We start from the raw sequence: 22961 nt of genomic DNA, 5'->3' as shown, positions 1-22961 counted from the left end.
ACTGACCTTGAACCTGACGTGATCGGGTAATACTGACCCCGGATTCGGATTCAGCGACCGAAAAAACATAAATGTATGGCATTTTTATTTCTTTTAATCATTTCTTCTCAGTTTGACCTTGAACTGACCTTGAACCTGACGAGATGGGGCTAAACTGATTCCGGATTTGGATTGAGCGACCAAATAAACATAAATATATGGCATTTTAATTTTTTTAAACCTTTTCTTCTTAATTTGACCTGGACCCGGAGAGGTGCATCTTGGGTGGGGTTGACACAAGATAGGGCAGCGTGGAAGGCTTCCAAATGCCATGTAAAAAAAAAAAAAAAACTTATCAAGTTCATGAGTAAATATTAACATTGACAGGTTGTGGTATTCCTGCTTTTCTGTTATTTGTATGTATCACATTTCTTCTGAGAATATTTAGCAAACAATCTTTGGACCAGTGTCTACAGGGCTTTCCCTATTATCTCAGATCTATGGTAATCAACGAAAAGACATGCAATTTGCAGATCTGCGTGCATTGCAGTGTTGCCATAATACTCGCTAGCTTTGCATTTTTATCAATCAGTGCCACGTGCATAACGAGCGTCAAACATGTTTGCGCCCTTTACAGTATTGCCCGGTAGTATTTTACATTAAAAAAATATAAAAGATTTCATTGTGAACAACAGTATTTTTCGACAATTTTTTTATAGTTGATTGTTTTATTTTTGCCACCGATTGCGAAATGCAGAAGTATATTTCAAAGATAATGGTCCATTAAAAGATTCAATAGAAGATACGCCGATCATTCCTAGTTTGATTAAAGTTATCGATATTCATAAAAAAGCACTAAGGTTAAATATACCTAGACTGGTAAAAATTAAGAATGATTCATTTTGTTAGAATAGTATATTCAACAATTTTTATTCGTAGAGGTATTCAGAGGATTGAGAAGTACTTCAGTTTAGGCTTTTTTTCGTGAGATTGGTGCAGTATTAGCGTTTCTTGCAGTTCTCATGTTTGAGGTGAGCAAGCAATCACATATCGTGACGCATAAAATATACTATAATTTTTATACATCATTCAAACAACAATAAAAAATCGTTATATTTATTATTTTTTATAGGTTAAATATCACGGAGGAAATGTTAACGAATTGTTACGATTTTCACCAATATTATTGATTGCTGTAATATATGTATTCTTTATAAACTGGTGTGGAGAACAAGTTAGAGAATCGTGTAACGATCTTCGTATATCAACGTAAGTGTTGATTTAACTTTTTATTGTGAAGAACTGCCGCATAAGAATTAACGTATGGTACATTTAATTACACGTCTTTCTGTATATCGTAAACTATTGTTATATTTATTATAACCAAAAACGTTTACTAAAAGTCACGTAATAAAAAAATTGTTTTAAGCGTTTGAGAAACATATGTAAGCATCAAAATTGTGATTGTAGTATACGCAAGTAACTCTTGCTAGTATCTTGGGATCTGCAAGTGAAGCTTTACTGCAGAGTTTAAGGTTTTTTTTATTAGACTGCCAAACATTTTTTAGTTCTTCCGACCACGTACCTCTTGTAACAACAGAGAAAATTTGATGATTTTTGAAATATTTTGTGTAGTACATTACAATCACCGATAGTTACGTCAATTCTTGCATTACACCTTTTAACCTTTACGAAATATATAATTATTTTAATTTTTTTAGATATAATATTGATTGGTATAGAATATCTTCAAGAGTTCATATTTTTGTGCTCATGATTATGCAAAGAACTGCTAAACCTAAACACTTAACAGCAGGGACCGTAATGATGTTATCTATTGAAAACTTTGCTACAGTAATAAATGATAAAATTATTAGGAAACAGAAAAATGTTATTATTCATGCGAGTATTGGTAGCATGGATAATATTGTGTTCTTATTCATGTATACAATGTTTGCTTTTAGATAATAAAGACTGCATGGTCATTTGGCATGTTATTGTTGACTACTCAAAAACAAGGGAGAAACAAAGGTGCAAACTTCTTAGAATATTAGTCCACATTCAGTTGTTAAAATTAGTTCCAAGAAAGTTTCGCAAGAAATTCTTTACTTTACATTTCTATTAACTATACTATAAGAACTGAAATTGATTTTTGAGCTTGCATATTGTTGTGTACAAATACGTTTCACTTGATTACGTGATTGCGTGTTTTCCAAATACTGTACAATTGAACTATAATTAATTCAAATAACGGAGTAAACAGTGCACTAAAATATTTAATATTTGTCAGTGCATGCAGACATTTTTTCTGCTAAAACGAATTATGTGTCATTAATTTCAAATTAATCAATTAATTTTAAGTATTTGTGCCGGCTTATGGCTTTATCAAATACAACTTGAGAAGTGAATTTCTAATTTTTCTGGAGACTGTTATCAGCGTATATTATAGGCATTTGGCAATTGTTAGTTATTGCATTTTTCTACAAGTATCGTTGAGTTACAAAAAGGGTTGTTAAACCGCATGTTTTATTTGGTTTATATTATGACTTCACTATATATGTATGTGAAGAGCAACTATGAATTTTCCACTCCTGGACCATATTTTATCCAGACTAAACCAAATTAAAAAAAATAAAAATATTCTGTCTCCCATGTGCCAACTATTGGTCAAATAATGTTTATACAATTACAACTCGAACCTCAAAATCACAACTTTAATGCGAATTTTCAGCTCTTGTGGTATAAAATATCGTATGTAACGTGTACATAAAGACTGCATTTTTAAAACTCCAGCATTCGCCTTCGGCTCATGCTGTAAACTCTCGTTTTGCAAATGCAGTCTTTCTGCACCCGTTGCATAATATACTATTTTTTGTAAAATTCAATTTTTTTTACAAAACTCAAAAAAATAAATACTATAGAATAATCTTACTGATTTCTCGTTATTTATAAACATGTATGTGCTGTGGCGAGCTGAGCAAAAATCTTCCAAATTTTTTAGCATTAGTAGCGATGATAACATTAGATATTTAATTTCCATCCTAAATTCGTCCATAGATTTAATTAGGCAAATAACTTTAATTCTTATAACAATTGTACATGCAAGACGAATACTGCACAAAGAACAATATGAATGTGCATTTATTATACATTCTTATGTATATAAAAACAGACTTTATTACGTGGACACAGTGCATGACAATAAAATATACGTTAGTTCATAATCAATATAGAAAAAAAAACTATTTCTAAGAAACAAAGTTTTGTATTATTAATTGCATCTGCTATTCCTTTTTTTTTCCTACAGCGTTATACTTTTTTTGCATAATTTGCTTCGATGTATGTACTTTATTCTTTATCATACAGCCATCGTTATAATAAAAATAAAGAATAAGGTTCAATAAATATTATATGTATGAATTGATCACATCTATACATTGTATTTTTCGAAACCGATCAATTTAATGAAATAGATAGGACAACATTATGTATTAGCATCGAAAGAATTTATTGATACACAGAAAAATATGCTAGCCTATTTACTTTAATTATCATAAAAAAACTGAGAAATAAAACAAACATATTAAAAACACTGCATTATACGTATAATAATTTTATAACGTACCAAATAGTTAAAAATAATCAGAAAATTTTGAAAAATTGCATGATTGGTAGAATTTGTAAAAAGAGTGTTTCTGCAATGACTTTGATGCTGCAGTTGAGAAAAAATATACACGATTTTGATTTTTTAAACAAAAAACAAATTAAATATTGAATCGCGGGATCCATCCGCTATTTTTATCATGAAACGGAAATTAAATCATAGTTTAATTAGCCAGTTTTATCAAATTTTAATGTAAAAAAATAAATTAAAATATTGCTAATATTTTAGTGATGCGTATCTATAATACCACATTAGTATTATTATTAAGTTAAAAATTGTTTTTCCCTTTTTTGGCATTAAAACGTATATATGTCTTATTACGAATATTAGGATTTTTTACGATTGTAACGTATTTTTCTACAATTTTTGGATTGTAACAGTTATTTGACAAATTTCAAACAAAAGTTTTGTTTTATCATGAGTTAATGCGTCATATCTATGCATTTATAACGGTTAAACGCTTATTTAGTTAAATCGTTAACCATAAGTTAGCTAAGTGTCTTCAAACTTAGCTTATTAACCGTTAACATTTCTACCAGAGTACCTGATTCATTAAATATTTTCACATATTCATTACATTTTATTAATCAATCCAAATGTAAACACTTACTTGTGCGAGATTCTGAAATTCAAGCAGTGTGCTAAGATGAAATCTGTATAGATGAAATAATGATTACGTTCGTTATATTTATTTTTCAAATAAATTCTTCTAAATAATTTGAAGCTACTCAGCGTTGGCCATTGACCGTAGCTTCATAGTAATGAATTAGAAATAATTTACCGGTTAATAATTATCAAGATATGTAAAAATAAGATAAACAATGTGGTTAGTCTTGTAAATATCTCAAAGTATTAATTACCTCTTCTTCAATATCGTCAATATGATTATAATAACATTTGCTATTTACTGTGCGAATAAAAATCGTATGTAAACATCTGAGTTGCATGTTGTTCGTTAGACGGCTTCTAACAGAATGATGTCGTGCAGTCATAAAATATGTTTCCGATCATGAGTAATATTGAATGAGATCTTTCATCGCTTATGCGCATAGTAAAATATCGCGATCATGGAAAATTAGTACGTAGGTGCATATGAAATTAGCATTCAGGATCTTGTTAGCATTACCTAGTGGATTGATTTCCGTTCGTTTTGAATTACAGATAAATGTTGCATAAGCTTCGATACACATTTATTCAGTTTATCGGAGGGAGCTTCGCGAGGTAGAGCGAATATTTATCAGTACAAACATAAGGATAAATATTTTTGTTCATAAAAGTAAATAACAGTTAAAGCAAATATGAAGAAAACAATTCTTCAAGAATATGACAAAGAGAATCAAAAAGCTTTTGATGAAGCGAAAACGTTGATAACGTGGAACAAGTATCTCATGTCGGCTTTAGGCTTGTGGCCGAGCCATCGCTATGACTTCATTTTCGTAAGTCTCTTTTGTTACTATATCTTCCATTTTCTGCTGGATTACGCAGCCTTCTACTTCGCACTAAGGAGTTTCAATTTGATAAAAATAATCGGTGCAACTATGGAGAACGTAACTATGGCGCAAATTTTTTTGCGGCTATACACGATGAGGAGATACAACAGGCAATACGGAGAGATTCTAGAGGAATTTACTAGGGATTTCTCAGTGAAAAATTACAAAAGCGAAGAGGAAAGAAATACATTCTTGTCTTATAATTCGCGCTCGAAATTTTTCATTAAAATTGTGGTCATATTCCTGGGGGTCACGGCTATTCTGTACTTTACAAAACCTCTAATACGACAATTAAGTTAGTAAATTTGAGTCCAGTTTACAAATTAAAAAATGAAATACTATCATTATACAAATACAAAGAATGTTGTGTTTCTTTGCAGGTTTGTCGAAAAATGTGAACACAACAAAAGCGTTCACTTATGACCTGCCGTATCGAATACATTTGCTGTACAAAATAACAGATATTCAAACGTATATCGCCACATACATTTCTCGGATTCCAATTTTGTACATTATTGGGTTTACCCAAACTGCAATGGATTGCTTAACGTTAACCGTGATAGCACACCTATGTGGCCAATTAGGAGTTCTTTCCATTAGGATTAGTAATTTAGATGTTGTTAACAAATCCAACGAATTGAATGAAATCATTCAGAGGCATCAAAAATTAATTAAGTATGATTTGCTTTGTCCTAACTGAAACAGCAATCAAATTGTCGCCTCAGTTAAAACATTTTAAATAGTTTTATGAAAAATTATTGGTTATACTCATTAAACTGGAAACAATTCTTACAGAATTGGATTAAGACTTAGAAGAATGTATCGGCTCTGCTTACTTGGCCACTTCCTTGGGGCTACTATAGCGATTTGCATTCTTGTTTATCAAGTATTAATAGTATGTATTTTAAAAGTGTTATGAATGTAAAGAATGACCATTTATATAAATTTATTGCCTTAGAGCATAGCTGCTGGACAAAAAACAAACTTGGTTACTTTCTTTGTTTTTGGTTTTCTCAACATCTTTCGACTCTATACGCATTGTTGGGTAGGAGAATATCTGATTCACGAGGTGATGGGATTTTAATTGTGCTAATTGTGTAAATTAAGTTTTGTAAAAAACTATAATATAATAACGTTCTGCACATTTATATATTCGTAGAGTATCAACGTTTCTCATGCCTATTACCGTTGTAAGTGGTACAAATTACCGTTGAAGGATCAGAAAAGTTTCATAATTTGTATCAAACGTTCGCAACAGCCTCTTTCTTTGATGGCAGGGAATTTCAGTCATTACTCTTTAGTAATGTTCACGAATGTAATAAGATTTTACTATACAGAAATTCACTAATCGTTATTTTGTCTTTTAATTTGCATACTATTTCTAGGTTATGAAATCAGCGATGGCGTATCTTTCTTTTTTACGTAATTTTATATGAATATGTTTTTTCGTTAATAAAAATGCAAACGATCCAATGTCACATACTTTTTGTAAGTTTTTGAATATCTTATTATTAATAAACTATGTAAAAAAATAAAGCACTATTAATAAACTATGTACATACATCGTGCAAGATTTTGTTTTTTCAAAAGATAAAACATTCGTAAAATACTTGCTTTCGCAATAAAGACTTCAATTCGTCACAATATCTTAATTTTATAATATTGAAACTGTTATCATTAAAATTTCTATGTGAAACAAAGTCACGCATATGACGTCTGGTCAACGTTAAAATCTCGGAAATTCTTGTACTGCCGTTCAGTAAAAATAGAGAGCTACGATATGCGAGAATAAATTGACCCGACTATATCTACAATAATATTGCTTCAGCGCGCAGTGATAATCGCAGAAAGCTGTGGAACGTGATGTATCAGTCGTATCAAGAGCAGTTGTCTTTTGCTCTCAAGGCATTAAACAAGTGAAAACAATGCCGGGGTTCGGAGACGAAAGCGAAATGGCGAGATCGATGGATGAATTATACCCACAAAGAGAATTGGAATTTTTGAATCAAAATGCAGCACAGGATCCTTTATTATTTAAAGTGTCGGAACTTATCTTTCGGCAGTGTCAGAAGGAGAAGGAACGAATAAAAGTGCGTATAGAATAGAATAAAATGGAAAGACGTTTTTTTTGACCAAATCAAAATATTATACACTAAACATGTTGTAGGTCAGCTTTTAATGTTAATGTATCCCAACTAATTCAATGAACTTTTTTTAGCAAAAGAAAATTGCACAAAATATTACAATTATAGTTTGCTGCTTATTTTTTTCATTGATGATTGCTCTTGTGGTAGCGCAAAATTTCGAAGATGCAGCCCTTATTAGTAAGTTGTGCATAGTTTATACTTATTTTATTCTTTGTTTTGAGCAATGGTGTTTTATTTGAAATTATTCAATTCAAGCCTTTAAAGTCTGCCTTATAAACGTTTATAATCGAAAATGTATCATTTTATACTGTTGTATATTAATTTATTATTATCTAAATAATATTGCGAACTAAAATGTAATAAATCCACAACTTTAGATAAAAATTATCTTTTTTACATTTTATTATGTTATATACGAACATAAATATATAAAGAATATTGTACCATTTGATATGATAAAATTAAATTAGATATCACAATATTAAAAAGAAATATATATTTGCATCTTAAATCTAATTTTATTACAGAATTGGGTATATTATTTTTAATAATATATGTAGAAAGATATAAATTTAATATTCAAAAAGGAATAATTTACTTTTCAGGCAGAGCTAGTTCGATAATGAATATGACGTTTTATGAAAGTCTCAAAAATAAATCTGCAGTCCCGAAACTAAGTTCTACCAGTGGGTTTTCCAGTTTGTTTGAGAAGCTTCATGCTAATATCATATCACCATATATTACAAACACTAATTCTACTACATAAGGTTGGTTAAATAAATAACTAGGTTTATTTGGTATTAAATGTAACAATTATATAAGAACTGCGATATACGTCAATGCCTACGTATGTGCATGCAATGTGTAAATTAAGTGTAGTTAAAATATAAGATGATCCGACTGTTAAACTTTATAACATTATTCAATTAAAAATATAATTATAGCTTTATGATCATACACTATTATTTTACAACTTCTATGGATTTTTGTAAAAAAGTTATTTAACGAAGTCATAAAACATATTTTGGTATGATCGGAAATTGTAAAATATGCTATTATAAATTAATTATTTATGAAATGCAAAATTAAAAATACATATATTTTTATAAATCTTGATAAGAATTTATACATCATTTTCTACAAGCGTGAAGCGTGCAGTTAAGCAATGCCCTTTTTTATGAGACAGATGTTTTTTTACGAGACGAAGCAGAGAATGTTCTATTGAGGAAGTTCTATTAGCAAAAGAACTAACATTTATCCTCAATTCCCTTAGGAGGTCTACGTACGAACTTGTAGCAGCAAATGGACCTACAATCGCAAAATCAGGCATATATCGTAGGTCGTATGTCGCCTTGACTTATACTGCAAACTCCACACTCGATCAAAAAAAGTCTACTTTACACTTTTGGTGCACAATATACTGTTATCGGACAGCAGATGTTACACATTATGAATTTCATTAAATTGAATTTTTAATTCTAGTATTTTATTGCATCTATTATTCAGAAGTTTATAGAATCGAATTCCTATCAAATAAATTTGACTTTGACTATCAAATAAACTTAATCATCGCATCTTCAGGTATCTTCAGATTGAGTCATATTTCTGTTCATGCGTCAATTTTTTTCATATTTTTCCGAATCCAACAAATGCTCTTGTTTACTTACGTTGTAATAAATCTATTTGCGCAGACGCGGTATATATTTTATCCAGACAGGAAAGCAGTTGCGCTTTTAGTGCCTTTCCAGCCGTCGTAGCTGAAGGTTATCACACTGGCGAGCAATTTTTGTTTATTTCCTGACATGCCGAACAATAGTTTAAGTTTTGACAATTATCTCTACGATTTACCATCAAGTAAAGAAGAAGTTTGCTTAAATAGTAATGAAGAGCAGACACGAACAATAGAAACTAGTTTAGATACACCTGGACCTTCTCAGCCCTCTCAGTCGCCTCAAATCCTTGGAGTCTCTGAACAAATGCAACTATCTCAACCTGTCATAACTTACAGAAATCCATATTATAGTAATCGAGTCCAATATGAAGACTGTTCTGATTTCTGCTGTAAAAAGGGAAACCATTTTTCGTGTACAGTAAGACTTTGACTAAACATTTAATGCAAATAGAAAAAGTTTAATTTTTTGTTAGTATTCAGTATTTATATTGTATAGTACTTTGTCATCTCTCGGATTGTGCTTTTTTAAAGCTAGTTCAAAAGTTATTACTAATACTAATACAATATATATTTTTCTGTTTAGCGAAAAATCATATTACCAGTCATTATAATAGCATTCTTCATCACAATTCTCATGATTGCATTTCTAAAAGCATTTCTAGGGCATTTTTATACTTAAGGAACATTAAAAAGATGATGACATGTGAAGGAAACATAACATATATAAGACTGGGGATATTAGAAATTAATGTTTTATCCAGAAACGCACTGTAACTTATAGAACTTATTATAAAATTAGATAAGACAATTAAATTTTAATTGGGAAATAACAAAGATAACCTAAACATACGACAGTGAATGAACAGGAGGTATTAATAAAATATACTAATATGCAAATTTTTATCATGCACAATCTTGAAACAATGTTTTCCTGGAAATTACTATTTGCATTAAATACATTTTTAAAAGAAGCTCTTAATATAATATGCGATAAAATAAAATCGTCTGTTATATAAATATATAACATAAAAGACTTCAAAATAATAAGAAATCCTAGGTATAAAAATAATTTTTATATTTAATTTATACCATTGAATATAGAAAATGTATAGAATAACAATAAAACATGAATTATATAACATTCTACATTTTCCGTATACTTATTTGTCTTATAGAAATTCGTATCGTCTACTCGATATATCATATATACAACAGGGTATACTATTTTGACGCAGATTTCCTAAATTAACAATAAAAGTAAAAGGATAATTCATGTGTACGTTGATCCTATTATTAATCAATGTATTTGTCTGATTTCTTTTCTTTCTATTTGTTTCGAATCCTTTCGACTGTACCTGGTGATTTAAGCCTTTTGTAACCCTTGGGCGGGTTGCCATGGCGCAGTCCTAGACACTATACAATCACTCCTTTATGACCCTCCACCCAGCAACATGCGATAAGGACGAAAAGGCGCGACTAGACGGCGCCAATATAGGGGGTAGGAAGATACACACGCCCTCTTCCGGCTTTGACCAGAAATTTTACTGACCTTGAATCAATCTTTAATTAAACTGAACTATTATACTGATACTTGAAACTAAATATTATGTATTACATGATTCAAATTTAATTTCAAAAGTTTATTAATTTTGTATGTTTTTAAAAATTTTGACCATAAATTTAATGTTTAAGAAATGACTGAATCGCAATCAAGAAATCATAAATCAGTTATTCTTATGACAATCCTATCCCAAAAAAACTTTTTTCAAAAGTAAAAACCTTGGCAACAAAAAAACTAATAAACGTAGTGAAATCTCTAAATATTAAAATGTTAAGTAAATGTTTTTTGCTATACGCATTAAGATATCATTTTTTGGGAAAACTAATTTTAACTTTAATTTTATATCTTAATGCGTATAGCAAAAAACATTTACTTTACATTTTAATATTTAGAGATTTCACTACGTTTATTAGTTTTTTTCTTGCCAAGGTTTTCACTTTTGAAAACAGTTTTTTGGGGAGATTCCACATCTTTTACAAAGCATATCCTCCTTGCTATTGCACTTCATGAAATCTTGATCTATTCGATAGACAATAAGCTACTATTGCTTTAGACATTGATCGCATTGCGCATATAATCGTATAGTATTATTATATGCATATAATCGCGTGTGTCGCCGAGTAGCAGACGAATGCCGGTCAAGTAGATAAACCACTTTAACCACTCGTGTATAATACCTAATATAATACTCACCGGAAGTCAGGTGACCGGAGGAGACGAAAAAAATCGGGAGAGGATGGAAACTCTGAACGAAAAGAAATATACCGAGCAAATTTTCAACTTGCAATATTAAGTTAATAACTTAATATTTTTGGATCTCAAGTATGTGCTAATTTGGGACTGACTATTTTGAGTATATTAAATATAAATATAAGTATTTGGTACATCAAATTCTTATACTTATATTTAATATATTCAAAATAGTCAGTCCCAAATTAGCACATACTTCTAATACATATTACCAGGTAAATTACATGTTTTTAGTTCGTACTAAAAATACGTACAAAAAATATGTATTTATTTTCAACAGGGTGTTGTAGCAATAGATATAACGATTGTGTAGAGTTTTGCGATAGAGTGAAATAATGAAAAACTTGTATAAGGGAATTTTGGTGTGCAGTAAATATCTGAGTAAAATTATTCCGTGTAGGGTGTAGAGTTATCTTTGGCTAAGTTTTTCACTTCTAAAAGTAGGGTATACGATAGTGCAGAGTATTACTATGGAGTACAATAATGAAACTTGTCTGTAGAGAATTATAGTGCAGTAAGATTTTTCCATAAGAGCTTAAGTGTAAAAATAACAACAGTTGTCAAAAGAAGCCAGTTTCAGGATCAATTCAAGAAAATAAAGTCAGGTTAAGTTTCCAAGGCAGCACAATAAAATTTATAGTATAAAATACTAAATATGATTTAAATAATAATATCAAAATATTATAATTGATTTTATTGACAATTGTTGGCATTTTCACAAGATTTAAATAAATTACCTGCTAAAGAAGTAAACATGTTATAATATTATGATATTATTATTTCAATAATTTAGTATTTTTATACTATAAACTTGATTGCGCCGCTTGAAGAACATAACCTGACTTTAATTTATATATGTTATTTATACTTTTAAGCCCTAGGGAATATTAATAATTCTATAAGGCTGTATGGAAAAAACCTGCTGAGTAATCTATGTGAAATCATACCCATAATTCTGTAGGGAAATGTGTAATTAAGTGCATGCAGTTATTTGCACATCAGTGCACGTGCATAGACATAAGAGAAATAGACTGCGTATATAGGTTAGCAAATGTGGCATCCATTAAGAGAGAGACAGCATATACCTTCTGTTCCATTTTCTGTCTATGTATTAGAAGGTATATGCTGTCTCTCTCTCTCTCTCTCTTAATGGATGCCACATTTGCTAACCTATATACGCAGTCTATTTCTCTTATGTCCATGCATGTGCACTGATATTCAAATAACTGCACGCAGTTAATTACATGTTTTCCTACAGAATTATGGGTATAATTTCACATAGATTCCTCTGCAGGTTTTTTCCATACAGCCTTATAGAATTATTAATATTCCCTAAAATATAAATAACAACAGGATATAGTATAAAATACTAAAAATTATTCAAAAAATAATGTCATAATATTACAACATGTTTACTTCTTCAGCAGGCAATTCATTTAAATCTTATGAAAATTATTCCGTGTAGGGTGTAGAGCTATTTTTGGGTACAGATTTTCCAGCGTCAATCCACTTCTACATCTTAATTTAATTTACGAATTTCATATGTGAGTGATAAAATAACTATAAGCAGTTATTCAGTACAAGTTTATTTAACAAAAAGGCATGACTTTGAGTCTAACAATATAGTTGTTTAGAATATTTACAATCCAATATTTTTTAGAATTTATATCTATTTTTAAATTTTTAACTGGATGTATAGTTAATAAACGCATACAGACAAGTATACTTATAGATATTCTTTATAGTTTTTTATGTTTTTGACATATGCAGGATATTTATTAATAGAATTTCATTACTTTGTGTAGGTTTCATAACCCTACTGAAAAATTTCATATGATAATCAGCTGATTTTTATCTAAGATCACAAAATCATTTAATTGAGTAACGATATACTTGTATCTCACCAACTAGACATAAATATAATAGAATTTTTTAGTTATTTAAATAATAAGAACGAAGAATAGTCACAAACGTTCACGTCAATATTTTACTTGGTAAATTAATAAAAGGAACCATCTTGTCCATCGTATGATTAATTTTTGAACCCTCTTATACTTAAATATTAGTTAGAGAATCATTTAACTTACACAATATACTTGTGTCTACTGACTAGATATAAATGTGATAGACCCAAGTGATAAAGTTTTAATTTCCCTTTAAAAACCTATGTAAGCATTTCATCAATGAACATAATATTCATATGGGTCTTCAGAGAGAAATTAAAAGTACATCACTTGGGTCATATTCAACTTTAAATAATGTTTTATTAGTGCGAAAGAAATGATCTTATTGGTATTCGAAAGCCAACCAAAACTAATAAGTATCGTATCCAGGGATTTCAACTCCAGCTTTTATGAATGAATATTTTTATAAATGCATAGAGTGACAATACAAAGTAATAGCAAGTTTCTTCGTGGAAAAATACACTAGAAACCAGAAATATAACTTCCCTGAGTTAATATATCCTCTGTATCAATTCATCTAAGAAACATGACTCGCCAAATAGAAAAAAAAGGTTTATAATAGGACTCGGGTGACAATCTAACTAAGACTTATGAAAAATCTGATGTTGGGTTATAACTGCTCATTCAGTTTTTCATGTATAAAAAAATATAAAAGCTATAAAATATAATGGAAACTTTATTTTAATAAGAAAATACTTAATACATAATACTTCGAATTTATAAAGTAATAAACAGTTTTAATTGAATGTATTATTTCAACAATTCAAGTTCTTCATTTGATAAATGATTTAATATCATTTCTAAACATGGTCCTGGTAACTTCTGCTTGTATAATAATGGTACCATTATATCCTTTGCACTATTTAATAAATTAAGTCTTGTCTTACCGATTCGATATTTAATCATTAGTAAACCATGGTATTCAGGAAACTTGGTTTTGAAATCATCTGCTTCTAGAGTACATTGTACAGTAGGATTTCTGCATAGTGCAGCAAGTGCATTGATATCTTCATTGCAAAGCAAACTCATCAAAGAAAAGTTATTTATTTTCATCTTATCTATTTCATCTGTGAATTCACTTTTGATATGCGCAATGTTAGTGTCAGAAAAATGTATCATACCTGGATCAATTACCCATTTATTTGCTAAAATCAGTGTGCATAACTCATTGTTGAATCCATCAACATGATAATTTATCAATTTTAATTTTTCTACATGGCTCAAAATATTCATATAAAATTCTGCTGGTAGAAGTGAATTGTTTAAAATTGAATCTTTATAATAATTTAATGGCAGAGTACCATTGCTGTCTGAAATATTGATATCCGCACCATATTTCAACAAAAAGCGAAGCATACATGGACGGTCGCAAAAAAGAGGTGTCTCTCCACTTATTAACCTATGGTTAATGTCGCAATTATAATCAAACAGTATTGCTATCCAACAATCATCGTACCAGTCACCAAAGCATAACAAAACATGATATGCATTTAAGCATAATGTGTGGATTATTTGGTGAACGTTAGCACCACATTTTATTAAGAAATGAAATAAATCCTGGTGTTCATATAACATTGCGATATGCAAAGGTGTTCCTATTGATGAAACTCTGTGAATATCTGCTTCATACTGTAGACATAATTCAACTAAATTCAAATCATTGTATTCTGCAGCAAAATGTAGTGCTGTATAGCCAAGAAAATGTTCATGATCAGTATCTGTAGCAATAACTTCACTGTTTTCATTGACTGGAGTATTAACTAAATTCTTACATTGTTTAAAACTATATACACTCAAGAAATTTTTTATAACAGTTATGTTACTATTCAAAGATAGCAATGTATGAAATTCTTTCACTATTTCTTCCATGGTTATGTTCGTTTGTTTATATAACGATACAATTTCAAAAACTCTTATTGTCTGCAAAATAAATCATAAAAATAAAAGAAAATGAATAAAATTTTACCCTACTGCAATAAATAAATAAAATTTATCCCTACTGCAAAATCTTACATGAGATCTCAGATGAAACATTGACGTGCGATCTCAGTTGAAATCTGATGTGAAATCACAGTTGAGATCTGATGTGAGATCTCAGATGAGATCTCATGTCAGATTTTGCAGTAGGGATAAAAAATATCAGATATTTACTATGAATCTTACGTTTTTTTCGTTCGTTTGTACAAGCCTCAGAAATCTAATTAACTAATTATGACTAATAATTATTAGAAAAAAAACTTTGAAAACAAAGAAATAGCATCACGTGCATAAATACAAGGAAAAGGAGGTGATGACCTAGTGGCGCACTTTCCACGTGCAGACTCAGAAAAAAACCGTTGGGGCTTATACTGAAAACTTCAGTAGAATCTACTGGACGAGTTAGGTTAAGAAATTCCTGCGCGATAGACGCTATTCGAATGCGCAGAAGGGCCCAAATGCGTCTAGCCCCGCCTACCGCCACTGCCGCACTTGTCCCCTCTCTTCTCGCTCGGAAATTTTGTGCTGTTTTTTTCTCAGTTTGAATAGGACGGGTCCCGACTTTCAGATTTTCTCTGATGTCGCTACTTTCGACACGGTTAAATGAAAATGGATCTCTTGATAGAAAAAGTTAATAGAAGTTGATAGAACTCAATAAGATTTCATATCGACTCTAAGTCTAACTTTTAAACCCACTTTTTGCATTAGAGCTCGATAAAAATCTATAGAATAGATATAAATCGATAAAATTATATACGAAAAATGACCATTAAAGTGAATAATGGTCAATCATTGGTACTATGAAACATCGTTTTTAATTGTTGTTTTACGTATGGAAATTTATCGATTCCTATTGATTATATCGATTTTATTCCCTAGTGGAAAAAAAGTTTTGCACGCTACTATTTTTATCTTAGGATTTCAGAATAAACCAGAAGATAACTGAAGAAAACAGAAATTAACTGCAGAAATATGTCAGAATTCAGACAAAGACATCAGTTATTTACAGTTATCTGCAGTTTTTGTTTCAGTTTCCGTCAGTTTTCATCAGTTATCTGCAGATATTAACAGTTATCAACAGTTATATTATCTTGTTACTTTTTCGTATTATAGGCACGTTTTTTAAAAAATAAAGAGAAGAGCAGAAATCTGAAGATATTAGTTTTGGTTGGAAAAAAACTATTGAATACAGAAGACAACAGTTATAAATTAATGAAAACTATAAAATAAGTCTTGTCTTCAATTATTAACAGTTATTATCTGTTATACTCAATTTTTAATTTATTTACAAAATCATAAAATTTCATACCCGTAGAAAACTGAAGAAAACTGGAAAAAACTGAAGAACACTGAATAAAACTGAAGACAACTGAAGATTACTGTTATCTGAGTCTCAATTTCGACATTTTTCTGCTGTTATCTGCAGTTAATAACTGTTTACTTCAGTTTTTTTTTTCATTTTTCTTTTTCGCTAAGGTTCGACTTATAATACAAAAAGTGAAATTAAGATATAGCTTGTTGCTAATATTCGAGTAAAATGAAGTAAAAGGAAGCGTTTCGTCCACCGTATGATCCATTAAAAAATGTATCTCACTAAGCAATAGGAATTTGTCAATAGTTTTCAATGAACTCAAACCTTCTCCTTCCGTTTACAAGCATTATAAAACACGTAAATCTGAAATCTTATTTAACAAAACGTAGATACGTCATATGACAAAATAAGAGTTCTTTTCTAAAGCTTAAATCGCTTTTGCTGAGTTAACATGTGATAACAGAATATTAAAAAAGAATTCTTTCCTAATGTTAAACTAACTACGTGCATACAAGTGCATGATTGTAATTTGTTACATATTTCTCAAATTGTTTATTATAATTTGTTTATAAGAATATTGTTGTAAATAATCATGCAGAAAAAACTTGGCTGTCGTGAGGAATCGAACTGGGGACCCTAAAGTTGAGAAGCAGTCGCTTTGCTGTTTACGCTAATTTAACTTGTTCGAGGAACCAACGCGAATCGTCTTCGTTAGTTAAACGAGACTTTTGTGTTTGTGTACTGGGGCTACGTCTGGGTGTGTAGGGTAACCGATGACGAGGTCCAGGTATAGTCATCACCTCGTATCTTCTAGTGTGCAGGTGCTCATGCAGTGCGTACAAGGATGGTATCTAGGTAAGTAGGATGGTTGATAACGAGTTCCAGGCATAGCGCTCCGTAGCTTTTATTGTGCAGACGGGAAATGTCTTTCCCGAATGTTCTCTTTATATGAAGGATCCCCGATGAGGAGGTCCAGATTAAATGATGGCCCGTAGCTTTCGATGTTTGGAATATATATCCATTTGTAGATATCAATGGCCACGGTGCAGCACGCTGTCTGGAATTCGTCACCGGCAACACTGTGTACTTAATAATTAGCTCGGATAGATATCGAGATTAATATATTCTCATTTAGGCTTCGGAATCCACGAAGCGAACACTCTGCGCCTAGCCATTGTCATTCCACACGTATATCCATGAACGCCGTCCTACTGTGCACTTTGTACCTGGATTTGGAAAAAGAACTACGAACTGCTTTGCTCAGACACACTTACAGCTTTAAGCACAATTACCATGGTGCACAGCTGGTATTTTTGAAATACATAAAACTCCTTAAAGTCTTTTCAAGTCTTTTCACAATTTCATACTATAACTAACAATAATTTAATTATAATCATATTCAATTAATTGTTCAATACGATAAAAATGTATGCTATTAAAATTAATTGAATGAGAGTAATTATATAATGACACAATTATTCATAGGACCAGTATCATCGTTCTTGAACAATTATAATGGTAGTATTTATAACTTTAACAACTTTTTAAAGAAGAATTTACGTATTTGCTTTATTTTTGTGATACATACATCGGTAGTAATAATAAAAATTCTTTTTTTTTAATTTATACTTACATTTACTTAGCAATTTTCCAGATCTCAATTTATGTGTTTCGTTTCGCATCTTTTTATTTTTATTAGTTTGAGATTGAGGTTGTTCATCCGATAATTGCTCAACTTCATCTTCTCCTTCCTTAGAATTACTTGTTACTGCTTCACTATTGTCATTTATATCATCTGTACATAAAATTTAATGTTATCGTACTAAGTAAATAAAGGAGTGTGAGAATGACAGAGAAAATCGAGCAAGGGAGAAAAACACATTTCATTCCACAGCAGTCTTATATGATATTTTATAGCACAATAACCTCAAAATCCACAAAAAATTCGCATTTTGTGGTTAGTGTGCTATAAACATAATAAAATGATGAAATTCTTTTGAAAAATTTTTGATTTCAAAAATAAGCATCTAAGTATGATAGATTAGTTTTGAATTCAATTTCGTTAGAAAAATATATTGATTTAGGTTTTCAGACTAGGGCAGAAACTAAGCATTCATTATCTCAATCTATAAGGTCATCAAATTATTTAGAACAATGTTAACATATCAGATTTTACATCAATGTTATAGCTGAGAATATTATTATATTAGAGTTCTGTGAATAAAGTAAATTTTTTTTATAAAATATGCCCTCATCCACTGTATGATGTGTATTCTTATCTACACATCATACACTGGACGAAGGTCAGAATAGACGATGAAAATAAAAAAGTAATGTTACCTTCACTAATATACGTTTCATCGGAAAAAACATCTTTTGGATGTGAAGTCTGACCTGTTGCGTTGAATGCAACATTATTTGCGATAGTTGAAACTTGATTGTGTATCTGACAGTCGGTTTCAGTAAGTGTCTTTCTTCCTGAAATAATCATTTACTTGGTCAAATATATATGATTATGTTTGCTGAATAATACATTTTTGAAATTATCGTACTTTTAGAGTTTCATTATATTCTCAAATTACAAATCATTTAAAAAATGTATTTAGCAGAAATATGTGCTTTTCTAAAGGCGAACCTTATTTCACACAGGAAATTAAATGATAATTTTTACATTTCATAAAATATACTTAAAAAAAAATAGATGAAAGATATCCTTTATTATAATAAAATTTACAACATTTATATTTTTCAAGCATAAAATATTAACTATAAATAAAATCATCTTAGAATTAAACATTATAAATCCACAAAAACAGCATTATCTAAACTAATTGATGTAACTTTTTACTCTAATCGATTAAAAACAATTTCAGTAGAAATAGTATAATTTAGATGCATTTATAGAACTCAAATAGATTTGTTGATTATTACCTGGATTATGATCAACATATTGGTCATCTGTTGCATTATCATCCTCGTATACTTCAAAATGATGAAAACTTTCATTGCCTGTGAAAATAATTCAATTTTAAGTGTAAAAATAATTAAATTTAAATTAAAAAACTACATTTTACATGTTATAAAGAAAGGTTGCAAAGGAGAAAAGATTTAATAAGTTTATTTAATAACAGAATAAAATTGACGAGGTTAAAGTTAGATACTTTAAAGTTAATGTTAAGCATGTGTTAGATAAAAATATTGAATTAGGTTAGTCAGATGAAAATATAATGTTGAACTACTGTTAAGATTTTAAGTATTCATTATAATATCTTTAAAATTTAAAGCTGAAATTCAACTGGCAATCTGGCGCAAGATTTAATGTAATTCTTTATGACTGGATTTAAAAAACACGAATATTGAAAATAGAAAAGAAATGTTACCTTTATTAAAATCTGATTCTTCTTGGGAAATAACATCATCTTTTGGATCTGATGTGTGACCTGTTATATTGGGTACCAAATCATCAAGATACAGATTATCCATCTGTCCTCTACTTTCAGTTAAAACCATTTTTCCTGTAATAATCGAATGTTTCATCAAAATGGAAAATAGTATATTATGAATTGTGGGAGATGGTTTTCTTGAGGTTTTTGTTACAAGCAAAGCAAGTAAGAAAATCGAGCAAGGTAGACAAATACCTCCTACAGCAGTCTTATATGATATTTTATAGCACAACCCCAAAATCGACAATAAAGATCGCATTTTGTGGTTAGTGTTCTATGAACATAATAAAATAATAAAATTCTTTTGAAAAATTTTTAATTTAAAAAATAAGTATCTAAGTATAATAAATTAGTTTTAAATTAAATTACGGAAAAAGATGTTGATTTAGGTTTTCAGACTAGGGCAGAAACTAAGCATTCATTATCTCCATCTTAGGGGCCGAAAAAACCCTGCAGGATTTCCTGCAGGAAATCCTACAGGTAATCCTACAGGAATCCTGTATGATATGTAAGATATCCTGCAGGAAATCCTGCATGTATTTCGCGGTTTTACCTGCAGGATCTCCTACAGGATCTCCTGTGCTCTATATAGAGGTACCTCTTCAAATTATTTAGAAGAATGTTAACATATCAAATTTACATCATACAGTGGACGAGGGCAAGCATAGATAATAGAAATAAAAAGAAATGTTACCTTCACTAATATACATTTCATCGGAAAAAATAACATCTTTTGGATCTGAAGTCTGACCTGTTGCGTTGAGTGCAACATCATTTGCGACGATTGAAACTTGATTGTGTGTTTCAGTAAGTGACTTTCTTCCTGAGATAATGATTTATTTTATTAATATGGTCAAATATCATTATATTTGCTTAATAATACATTTTTGAAATGATCAGTACTATTAGATTTTCATTATTATATTCTCAAATTACAAATCATTTAAAAAATGTATTTAGCAGAAACATGTGCTTTCTGAATGTTAAATATTGAAGGTGAAATTTCACTGAATGTATTTTTATTACCTGAAACATTTAACACATTGGGATGTTTGAAATTGCTTTTTTCTAAATCATTAGAATTTGTTAAACTTGATGTTGATACAGACAGGATATTACTGTTCAGAGATTCATCAAGAGTAATTACCACTTGTGGCAAATTTGTGTTCAAATTGGTTGCGATTTGTGTAAAAACTTGTTTGTCATCTATAAGAAAATGTAATAATAATTTTATAAGTATAAGTATGAGAAATAATTTTGAACCTTTTTACGCTGAGAGAATTGTTCCCATATCCAAATTTAATTGGTAGTACCTATTTGATAGTTCCTTAAGAGATTAAGATATTTCTTTAAGAGAATAAAATAAGCAATCAATCAGATTTTCTGCCAAAATCAAATACCTGACAGTAAAATCACACCACAGTAACAATTCCCCCAGTGTGGAGAATGAAAATTTTCAAATAATAATACATAAAAAATATAACTTATTGTTATAACCAATTATTTCGCACTCGATTTTTTTTTCCTTTGATTTTGAAAGATCCTTTATTATTTTTAATTCCCCTAAGGTGTTTTGTTAAGATTGTGTGGTAGCGCTCATCTTTTAATTGTATTAAAGCTGCTTTGATGTTATCCATCGCATAATCTTTTTGAGCTTCTTCAATCCAATGTAACGTTATTATTAATATATACTTCTTCTTCTTCCAAAGGCTGCGTCAGTACATCCGGTGCAAGATAGAGACAAAGAGAGGTGGTTCGTATTTCACTCTTCCTTTCCCCACCACCATCTTCTTCTTCTTCTTTAGTTGCGACTTGTTGGTTTTCCCCACCACCAAATTAGTGTGATTAGGTATAAGTGCGTGCGTCCGAAATCTCCACCAGGCGGCGCTAGTGCGGACCGATTACTATAATGTTACACACTAATATTTTTGCATATTTTTAGGTCAAATGGCATGTTTAACAAAGCATCTACTTTTCATTAAAAGAACCTTATTTATGGAAAATTTAATTGTTTGGGCTCAAAAAAAATAAAAATATTTTACCCAATGTTTTGCTTTATCATAGTGTATTCAGTCCGCAGATGCGCTACAGGTGGTGCCCGAGGAGGGAAAGACGAACCACCTATCTTGCACCGTGGTCCACAATTCGCCTTGTCGAAACCTCCCATGAGAGTAATGTATTTCTTCCCTATTTTAAATGGGCCAATGTGGCGCTAGTGTGCCTTCGACAAGGCCAATAACACACCTGATTCAGGTCTACTCGGACCCGAGTCTACCTAAGAGGCCGACCTTAGACCTAAGAATCTGCGTTCTGCGAGTTAAAGTGTTTCAGCTCGATTCCGACAGAGGTCGTGTCAACGCTGTAAGTTGGAGTTCCCTATAGTAATCACGACCATTTCTTCAGCAAAAATTAGTCCAATCCACACTCGCGTATCGAGTTTCCGTTTCATTTCGGTCCGTTTCTTTGTTTCAGCGCGTTACTACGTATTCAAGCAAATTATGTAGCGCAACATTTAAAAGTTTTCTTCTGTTTGAGATTGAAAAGTTTTAATTTTACTACTTGTTAGTATGTAAGTATTGTTAGTACTTTTAAAAAGTCATTTTTCATAGTGAACTCTCAGAGAAAAGGGCATAACAGTATACAGTTATTCAGATACAGATTATTAGAAAAAATATTAAATTAAAATGAGTGAAGAACATTCAACTTTTCAAATGATGACTTTAATGGATGACATTGCAAAAGCATTAATTATTGACCCTTATCTTAACGTAAAAGTTAGCAAAGTTGGTCTTATAATGGATGTTGAAGATATAATTTGTTGTCCAACGTCCAATTTTATGTCAACAACGTTAAAACAGTTTACAGAAACTCTCAATTATGATAAGACTGTACAAACCTTGCTCACATGCTTAAATGACCAAATTTTTAGCATCATATACGAAGAATACCTTCGAAGTCATATGGTCTGGTATTTAAAAGTACTTGATTCAAGTAATGGATTT

General features: G+C 30.3%; 3 protein-coding genes and 1 pseudogene across 3 annotated transcripts; 2 read left to right on the top strand and 2 right to left on the bottom strand.

The window, feature by feature from the left end:
* On the top strand, window positions 366-2033 carry Or185PSE (odorant receptor 185 pseudogene; annotated as a pseudogene).
* Or288 (odorant receptor 288) lies at window positions 1189-6703 on the top strand. Its single transcript, NM_001190714.1, has 7 exons — window positions 1189-1248; window positions 4805-5428; window positions 5514-5808; window positions 5929-6028; window positions 6092-6202; window positions 6293-6448; window positions 6519-6703. The coding sequence occupies exons 2-7, from the start codon at window positions 4942-4944 to the stop codon at window positions 6567-6569; spliced, it is 1200 nt and encodes a 399-aa protein (NP_001177643.1). The 5' UTR covers window positions 1189-1248; window positions 4805-4941; the 3' UTR covers window positions 6570-6703.
* Window positions 6704-13977: 7274 nt separating this feature from the next.
* On the bottom strand, window positions 13978-15096 carry LOC116738677. Its single transcript, XM_032602023.1, has one exon. It carries the CDS (start codon window positions 15094-15096, stop codon window positions 13978-13980), a length of 1119 nt encoding a protein of 372 aa, XP_032457914.1.
* A 2967-nt stretch (window positions 15097-18063) lies between these two features.
* On the bottom strand, window positions 18064-22126 carry LOC116738676. The gene is made up of 7 exons (XM_032602022.1): window positions 22078-22126; window positions 20986-21165; window positions 20654-20782; window positions 19897-20031; window positions 19448-19525; window positions 18857-18994; window positions 18064-18311 (listed from the first exon to the last, which is right to left on the bottom strand). The coding sequence occupies exons 1-7, from the start codon at window positions 22124-22126 to the stop codon at window positions 18073-18075; spliced, it is 948 nt and encodes a 315-aa protein (XP_032457913.1). The 3' UTR covers window positions 18064-18072.
* Between the last annotated feature and the right edge of the window lie 835 nt (window positions 22127-22961).

This window comes from Nasonia vitripennis, chromosome 1 (genome assembly GCF_009193385.2).
Source record: "Nasonia vitripennis strain AsymCx chromosome 1, Nvit_psr_1.1, whole genome shotgun sequence".
Taxonomy (NCBI): Eukaryota; Metazoa; Arthropoda; class Insecta; order Hymenoptera; family Pteromalidae; genus Nasonia; species Nasonia vitripennis.
The sequence above is the reverse complement of the archived record's forward strand: the minus strand, read 5'-3'. Positions and strand labels throughout refer to the sequence as shown.